Source organism: Triturus cristatus, chromosome 5_2 (assembly GCF_964204655.1).
Source record: "Triturus cristatus chromosome 5_2, aTriCri1.1, whole genome shotgun sequence".
Taxonomy (NCBI): Eukaryota; Metazoa; Chordata; class Amphibia; order Caudata; family Salamandridae; genus Triturus; species Triturus cristatus.
The window spans coordinates 502,655,381-502,664,675 of NC_140588.1; the positions used below are offsets into that span (position 1 = coordinate 502,655,381).

The 9,295-nt window shown below is 42.2% G+C and overlaps 1 protein-coding gene across 1 annotated transcript in view; it reads right to left on the bottom strand.

Annotated features, from left to right (window-relative positions):
* AVL9 (AVL9 cell migration associated) overlaps nucleotides 1-2,653 on the bottom strand; it is a 425,217-nt gene extending 422,564 nt beyond the window's left edge. The window contains exon 1 of the mRNA XM_085607507.1: nucleotides 2,243-2,653. Within this exon, the coding sequence (XP_085463633.1) occupies nucleotides 2,243-2,353 (111 nt within the window). The 5' untranslated portion in view covers nucleotides 2,354-2,653. The remainder of the gene's footprint in view (nucleotides 1-2,242) is intronic.
* Between the last annotated feature and the right edge of the window lie 6,642 nt (nucleotides 2,654-9,295).

A 9,295-nucleotide genomic window follows, 5' to 3' on the forward strand; every position in this document is an offset into this window, starting at 1 on the left:
CGTGTCTTATTGGTTATCACTACGTATCCTGCACCTTTGTTACAATAAGTTTGCTGCAGATATTTGCAATCAAAACGGTACATAAGAATATTTACAGGTGTGCATACGCCTTCAAGTTGGCTTGATGATCAATGAGAGGAGAATGGTTAGATATCTAAACACACATAACAACATACTATGTACACAAGTTCTGTTTACTACAAGGAATGGTTGCAGTATTCATGGATATCAATAGTACAGGCAGCAGCAAAAAAATGGAAAATATGAGGAATGGTTGAGATGTTCACAGATATTTACGTTATCTGCATTCCAAGTCATAGTGCTTGGGGTGGTGATATTAGGATGGAATTTTGGTGTTGATTCTAGCTTTGGAGACTTTATTGAGTTTGTGTAAGGTCTGCTGGGCCTTTAGGGCAATCTGGCAGTGGCAGAAGGGCTCGTCTTAGGTCAGTTTGTGGGCCGTTTTTTTTCACTGGGTGCTTGTTTTATGCTCTGTTGGATCAGTTGTTACTGTTGATTTTCCTAATATTACCACTAACGTTACCTGCATCAAGCACAGACACAAGAAGTTTCTCTTATCCTGCAAAACACCTATATAGCGTGCCTTACAAGTTCGAAAGCACTGTGCTTTGAAACCGTGTGCTTTTTTTTTTAGTTATTTCATTTACTAACGGGGCCAACCTTTATTTTGGTACCTGACACTATTTTCTTTCACAATCTAAACCTGGTTAGGAGTTTGTTTACATACCAGAGGGGAGGGATTGGCCAGCAACTGGCGTGAGAGAGAAAGTTCCTTAGAAGCACATTAAGCATTAGCAATCACTAGATGTAGAAGTATTACATGTTAGCCATCACATCACCTTTAACCATCACTACATGAAAGTTTTAGCATATGAAGTGTTAGCCCTTACTATATGAAGGCTGCAGGACTATAGGTATTAGCTGTCTCCAAATGCATTTTGTATTCCATCAAGCGATCACCATCACCACATGCAGTTTGTGGAACATCAATCACTGGCCATCACCAAATGTAGTACATAGGGTATTAACCATTGCAAAATGCTGGTTGGTAAGCCAAGCAGTGCCAAATACCACATTCAGGTTGCAGCAGCAACATCTAAAGTGAGTAGGGGTATATCAAGCACTAGCCAGGACCAAATGTCAGTTGTGATGCATCAAATGCGTGCCATAACCAAGCGGTGCCCGTTTCCATATACTCATTCTAATACGCCAAACACTGATTATCACAACACACAGAGTTTGCCTAAAAATAATTTCCCAGTTTAAAAGCAATGAGCACTCCTGATGCAGAGCCCTCGTTCCTTCCTATATCCTGCGAATGCCAATTTGTATTATCAGGTCCAGAACTGAAGCAGTGGGCAGACCACCTACGACTACCAGTGCCATCGACAACCCCCTAATACTTCTCTCACGTACAGATAAAGCTCACACTGAAACAGAAGCTGTCCGTCCGCATGCCGCCTGGACATCTCTTCCTTTCGGGTTAGAGCTCTAATGGAGCTAAAAAATGTACCGCCAGAAACGAACTGGGAATGTTTCGTTTCTCGGTCAGCTGTAAAAGAAAGCCGTTAAAAGACAGACAGGTGACGAGTGTCCCCAATATTTCTATATTCATAGTCATTTATGAAAACATGACCAACAGGTAAAATACACGAAAACAGCTACCTGCAATGAAAACTAGAGTCATCTGCATATACGTACGACTCACAGCATCAGTTCATAAGAATAATATTTTGGAACGTGTCTCATATACTTGCTGTTCTCACGTAAACAATGGACAAAAACACCCGATTAGTTCTGAAACACAACTGCCTTCAATTCATACATTACACAAGTTGAACATGCCTCATCGTGTCTAATCGGTGGGCTATTTGACAAACACGGTTATTACTACTAGAAGCTGCAGAGACGAACCGAGTGACCGTATAACATGTAACCGATGATCGTGCCGCCGAATTTTAATCTGACGTAGCCAAAAGGTGGCAATAGGTGGATGTGCTCACTAGTTAGGAATGCGTTTCACACCCTCAAAGCCAACCTCACTCTTAAGTAAGCTCATCGCTGGGACCATAAACAGTCAGACACGTGAAAGCACCCATCTGTCTAACAATACATCGCACTAGGTCCAACCCCTCAAACGACGCCGGAGTGGTCCCAGACTCTCACTGTCGCTGTGTGAAAATGCGAAGAAACGAGGCAGTGCGTAAAAGTAGGTGCTCACCTGGCAGCCCTTCTTGTGATGGAATCCCACCACCACAATGTGCAGCACGGGGGGGCCGCCCTTGCCCGGGAGGTGCTGCTCTTCCTGACTGCTACCTTCCTGGCTCTCCATGGCAGGTGATGCTGGGGATGCCCACGGATCCCCTCCCACGGGCCCCTCAGGTGATCTCTCTGCCGCGAAGCTGCCCTTCTGCGAGGAGAGGAAAAGAGCGGATCACAAAGGGGGCACTGGAGATGGGGGAGGACTCGGGCACCTGGGTGTCCAGCTGAGCTGTCAGATCCGAACCCTCAGCAGCAACACAGCGTGAGCCGGAGCGCAGGCGCACTCCTCCATTCGCAAGCGGTGACACACTCATAATCATAGGGAGCAGGCTCTCTAGCCACGCCCCTCCCTCTCTCCATTCAGAACCCTCTGATGTCTGGGTGCGTCGTCAAGCGTCATGACTAATACTCTGGTCTGGTCATCAGGCTGCCTTTAACGAATGGAAGCCAAAAGCCGCCATCTTTGTGTTCCAAGAGCTTTCCCTTATAGTGCCACATCTTCCTCAACTTGCGGGAGCTGCGTAAATACTTCTGTAAAGGTTAGTTTTACTGTAGTAAATAAACAAATGTTTCGATATTGAGACACTTGAAAATACTTTGCCATTATAATGTAGTTCAATATCGATTTTTAGCTTGCTGTGCATTTCATAATTACAACAGCTTAATTGCACATGTCACGCTGAGAGCTATTTCAGTCCAGTGTAATGACGTTAACTGTTCACAAGTCTTACATATCAAAAATAAATCTCAGAAATATATAAAAGATTACAAATTTAATAAAATATTTTTCTCATTTGAATTCATATCATAGATGGATTAGTCCATAAAACAAAAGCTTGAGTTTCTGGCACCGTTAAATTGAATGGGACAGTTGAAGTGTGCACAACAGATTTTTGATTTTAATTCTAATCAATCAATCAATCAATCAATCAGGTGTTGTAACGGTATCATTGCCGCGTGTCATGGCCATGGCACGCTGAGGTTCTGAAATTTGTCGTTTCTCGATCGCACCCAGACCCCATCTTGTGTTTTCCACCATCTTAGGTTGCCCTCACTCAGGCAGCTGGTAAACAAGATGTTTTTGTCATTTCTGCCCTTGCGTGTCAGGTAGCCTTTCGTCCCGTGTTTATTAACTAGTGACAGGGTCTGGCCGAATACACTAATTCATGTCTGAGCTGGATAACCCCCGCCCGAACTATCTGTTAGCTCACACCATTCTTTCCTCTCGCTTATCTTATCTACTGCCCTTCACTACACATCTCATGCATTCTCTGGCTTCACGACTGTCCTTCTAGAACATACAACCATGTTTTCTCTCCTTGTAAACTGTATCATGTGGATTCTCTTTGCAATTTGCTTAAAGGGGCCAGCAACAAACATCACCTGGAACCCGAGTCAGTTTTTAGCTTAAACCATTGTTGGTGACATTTGTCGATGTCTCAAAGTCTATATGTTTTTGGTTATCCATTGTATCCATTGTATTTCACTGTATAAAAGCTTGTGTGCCACGGAGGTCAAGGAGCAGTTTCTTGTGAACCCATCCCTGTGTGACTTCACGGACAACTGTCCTAGCTGCAGCTAATAAAACTCGATCTTTTACGCCAAACGTAGTGTCCAGTGTCTCTGTATTGCAAGGCAGGAGAACTAGAGGACTTCAGGCGTCCTCTGCGCCGCTTGGCCCTTAATGGTCAGGTTCCTCAACGCAACAGTGAATGACGTTGCTCACCTGCACGCGATGGCACACGCAGCCTATCTAGCTTTAACCATTGGTTCCTCAACGTTCCAGTTACCGTTAATATCGTTATTCACTCTGTTAACCGTGTAATATACCGGCACTGGCAGTTGCTTTAGAGCTGCGGAGCCGTTCACATGTGTAGGGGCTGTATTATTAAAGCTTTTTATATGAATCCTATACGAACCAGAGTCTTCATTACAACATCAGGGTTTTGTAAAGCATGCTACTCACCCGTTAGGGTCTCGAGGCGCTGGCGGGGCGCTGGGGTGGGGGGAGGATGGGGCGGGGGTGCAGTTCCATAGGGGTCATTCGAAGAGCCAGGTGTTGAGGTCTTTCCTGAAATGGACCCAGTGCTTAATTTGTAAATTATTAAATGCCAGGGCTCTGACCAGGAGGCTACTGCAGCTTGCACCACCCATTGCCCCTGTCACCGCTGCCAAAACAACTTCTAACCATCTCTCGCGCATGTAAATGCATCAGCTTAGATTAGTCCAGGTCCCCAAAGCTAAAGAAATGGCTGGGGAGGCAGGTATTAGTAATTTTTTTATGCACATTGTTTTCCTAAATAACTGTTATACTGCTCATCTCTAAATTGCATGAGCAGCGCCTCCTTGTGGCAGACTGCCCTAAGTGTGGTGTTGACAATTAGGTGCCGGTGCCGAGCACTGGAAACCAATTAAGTGCCGGTGCTCAGCACCGAAAAACTCCGGCTCAAATTAAGCACTAAATGGACCAGTGTCGGGCTTCGCCGGATGTGGAGGGGCCACTCTTTCCATGTCTTGGCTGCAAGGTAGGAGAAGGACCTTCCACCCGCTCTGTTCCTGTAGAAGCGTGGGGTGGTGGCTAGGGAGAAGTCGGCGGATCGTAGGTTACTCTTGGGTGTGTGGAAGGAGAGGCGGTTGTTGAGGTATTGAGGTCCGATGTTGTGGAGGGCCTTGTATGTGTGTGTGAACAGCTTGAAAGTTATCCTTCTTTCGACGGGAAGCCAGTGGAGGTTGCGGAGTGTTGGGTGATGTGGTTGTGTCTTGGGATGTCGAGAATTAGTCTGGTTGCAGCATTCTGGACGGTCTGGAGTTTGCAGAGGAGTTTCTTGTTGATTCCGGCTTAGAGGGTGTTGCTGTAGTTCAATCTGCTGGTGATGAGGGTGTGAGTGACCGTTTTCCTGGAGTTGGTAGGAATCCATTTGAATGTTTCATGTAGTATGCGGAGCGTGTTGAAGCATACAGAGAAGACGGCGTGAGCGATGAGTCCAGTATGATGCTGAGGTTGCGTGCATGGTCTGTTGGGGTGGGTGGGTGTCCGTGGGAGGGAGGCCGACAGGTGTCATCCCATGCTGAAGGGGTGGTGCCGAGGATGAGGACTACTGTTTTCTCTGAGTTGATTCTAGTACTCTTAAGACTCATTTTGGCAGTAAGAGATTTGAATTTGTTTCGATTGTGACTAGAGCACATGTAGTGCATAATGGAGTCCCAGAATCACCAGTAAATGTACAGATTTTAGCTAGGAAAGTTGCAAATGCCCCGCAAAATGTAAATTTGATGGCAGATGTTCAAGGAGCAGCAGGAGGTCCTCCTGCAACAGGGTTTATCCGGAGTTCACCGAATTTACAGTGTTATGTGGAGATCACCACAGACAGTGCAAGTAGTTATGGGGGATGTTGGTTTCTATAGCGATGCAGCGTGGAATCTCAAATCCTCCCTTCGTCACAGACCAAATGTCACTATAGCACATTCACTCAATACATTCATTGGTGGGGCCCATAACACCAACACTCGCTCTTACTTGATCTGCTCTCACGGGAGGAATAAGCTTTTCCAAGCACTGTAAATGAAAGGAATACTTTTCTCCTAAAGAACCTTACTTACCTCACACATATTTAATATCTTTATAACTCACTGCAACTTGAGATATTCCCTTCATTAAATCGATGGATCAGTTAGTTAATCTTGATAGTTCGTAATCTAATCCTTCTGTTTTATGCTCAATCTCAATCTAATTTCTTCAATAAACGACTCGACACATTTGGTTATAATTCAAATCTTCATTTATCTAATTAGTTGTAAAAATTTCAATAAATCATTAGTCATTCAGCAGAACCTCATATTTACCTATTCTGGCTAATTGTCGTCCTCTAAGTCGATCAGGTTGTCCTGCAGCACGCTACAGTCCCATAGATTGGGTTGAGACCATAAGCGCATACCAGTCAATCTATGCCCATTAAATTGGAAAGTTCAGTTCATCAGGAAATTGGGCAGCAATTCAGTCCGTCAAAGATTCAGGGAAACAGCTGTCCAGCAGCGTCACCGTCCTCTCCGTCAGCATAACGTCAGGAAAACAAAAGAGCGAAATTTGCAAGCAAGACTCTCAACTCACATGAAATCAATGTATTCTGATGGACCTTTGTTTCGCTGCCAATTTTGCTATGATTCTGTGATACTATGCCATGTTGTCGAATCAGTTTAATAAAAAGATTTACAAAAAAAAAAAAAAAAGACTCTCAACTCACTATTTTACCATAATTTATTGTGATTTCAATGTCAAATTGTAACAAGAATGAGTTTTAGACTGTTCTGATTGGCTGATCTGGGGTCGTCCGGTAAAGTTCTCACATAGTTCAGTCCATTAATTCATCACACTTGCTGGTTCCGGTTTTAAAGAATGTCCTTTGTTCCAGGGTCCTGGCAACTTTCCCAGGATGTCCTTGGTGGGTAAAGTTTGGCTGGGGTCAGGACGAGGCCACTGTTGCTGGCGTTGGCGCAGGCGCACTTCACCCAAAACCTCGTGGTGTGGTGTCGGTCATGTCGCGTGTAAGAAGCGGCCATTTTGTGGCAGGCCCAAATGGTCAACTTAAGCAAAACAAACATAAAACATAATTAATACATGGAAATGGCTAATAAAATGTTAAACCCTCACTAATTCCCCTATGTGTATGTAATTATCTAGCATGATAGCAACATTCAAAGCGTTTATACTCACTATTTAATGCAACATACAATTTTACGTCACAAAAGCAACATCTAACATGCAATATCCTAATTTTCCAATATTAGTATGCGTACATAATTTAGTTCACACATTTTATTGGTCATGCAAATGCAAATCCCACGTGTAATTGATTTAATAATAGTGTTAGTTAATACTTCACATCAAACATTAATATGGTTATAATTAATGAATTATTCTTTTAGTATGCACATGCAAATTGGGGGGGTATACAAAATTTTGTACTACCCGCTCCATCAATCCCCCCTTTGTTGATTATATCACCACAACATCAACATTTTGTATTTCTTTACGGAACTTCAAAGTAATTTCTTGCTTTTATTCATAATTCGGTTTCCCCTGTTTCTTCTCTTTTTGCTGATTCATACATACTCACTTTGAACTCTTCCAATTCTATCTCATCAAATTCTCTTTCTTGTTTCTTACCTCTTCTCCTTAAATTTTCTCTTTTTAACTTTTTCCTATTTTTATTCTTTTTACGACAAATACATGCTAATCTAATTACTTATACTATGAAAATTACCCATGTTAAAGGAAATAATATTTTACCTAAAAATGTACTACCTAGCTTTACTATGAAATCTTTAATAGCTGATATTTTCTTTCCAATCCTTTTCCAAACACCTTCAACCTCCAGTGGTGCAACTACGTCATGCAATTCTGTAATATTTCTAATATAAATTTTCAGATCTTTACTTTCGTCAGTAATGTAAGTACAACAATGTTGAACTCTCAGAATTCCACATTTGATTCCTTGGACTAGCTTCAGCTTTCAAATGTTTTTCCATTTCTACATCCCAGACTGTTTTCTCCACCTTTCCTTCAGATGCCTTTCTTTGCATTTTCAGTCTCCTTTCTTCAACCATATCTAATAATGTCTTTTCCTCTTTCTTTAAACTGCATGTCAAATTATTCTTAAATATATATTCTAATGTTAGTTCTTTAGTTTCTAAGAACAATTCACCTAATACCTTAGCAGGTTTTACTTTGTATAGTTTATTAATGGCAGGCACTTGTGCAAAAATGCTATCTACATCTGTAAAATAATATTCTAATGTTCATTTTGAAAACACATTGTTAGAAAAATCAGTTTATAGACATATCTTTATGTATATAATTGTTATCTATTACAGTCGGTACTACCTTTGGAATCTTTCCTACATTAGTTTTGTTCTCACTATGACCTTCTAGTGTATCTACAGTAACCTTAAAGGAAATCAGAAGAGCAAGTATGCTCCACAGAAGCATTAATAATCCTGTACACATTTTACATCACCTCTTCATGAATGTACATTTACCTTTGCTACTATCTACGTTAGCCATCGTTTGCTAAAATGGACCGTGTCTTTTGACTTAGCCTCTTCTACTTCACAACTAGTTTTCTAACCCAAGGTTCTAAGCACCTATTTGGTTCTACCAGTTTTTGTGTTTGTTTTGACTTTTCCAATAGTTTTCTTGACTCATTCAGTTTGGCATTTAATCATTCTTCACTTTTCTCTCCCGATCTGTATACAGAATGTCCTGAACATTCGTTTCTTCTCCAATATCGGACAAGATAACTCTCAGGATTTCCGCTTCTTCGTCTTCTTCAACCACTTCTCGTACAGCCACCTCTGGATTTCCTTGGCTATCTGCCTCTTCTTTCACTTCAGGCAGGGCCACATACGTCCATTCTGGCGATTTGTACTTCTGGTTAGGTTTCCTTGTTCTCTTGCTTTCCTTAATTACAATTGTTTCTTCGTCTTTGGATTTCTCCTGACTCGTCACTTCATTCACCTGTTCAGCCGTTGGTGAATTTACTCGATATCTCAACTTCTTTATTTTCTTCGGCCAAACGTTGTCCCTTGCAACTCTTTTCAATTTTCTTCCTTTATCGTTCTTTTCAGTTCTCCAAGCTCTTTTCCTTAGAACTCGCCCGTCAGGTATTTCATCTTCACTTTCTTCAGATTCTGTTTCAACTTGCTTTTTACTCTCGACAATTCAATTTTCTACCATTTGTTTTGTTTTCCCTACTTCTGTCCCTCCTCGAATCTCCGACACGCAATCTTCCTGCTGACTACTTGTCCCTTCACCTAACTGGATGTTGCTATTCCCTACGCCTCCTCGGGGGTCTTCAGCAAAAATCTGTCCCTCTCTCTCTGTACCTGTCCCTTGTTCACTTAGATTGGTTATTTCAGGTGGAATTTCTCTCAGTCTTTCATTTGGCACTTCCTTTTCACTAATTTCTTTAAGTGTCCCTTCACTGTTTTTCTCTTTGTTCTTCCCTTGTTCTTT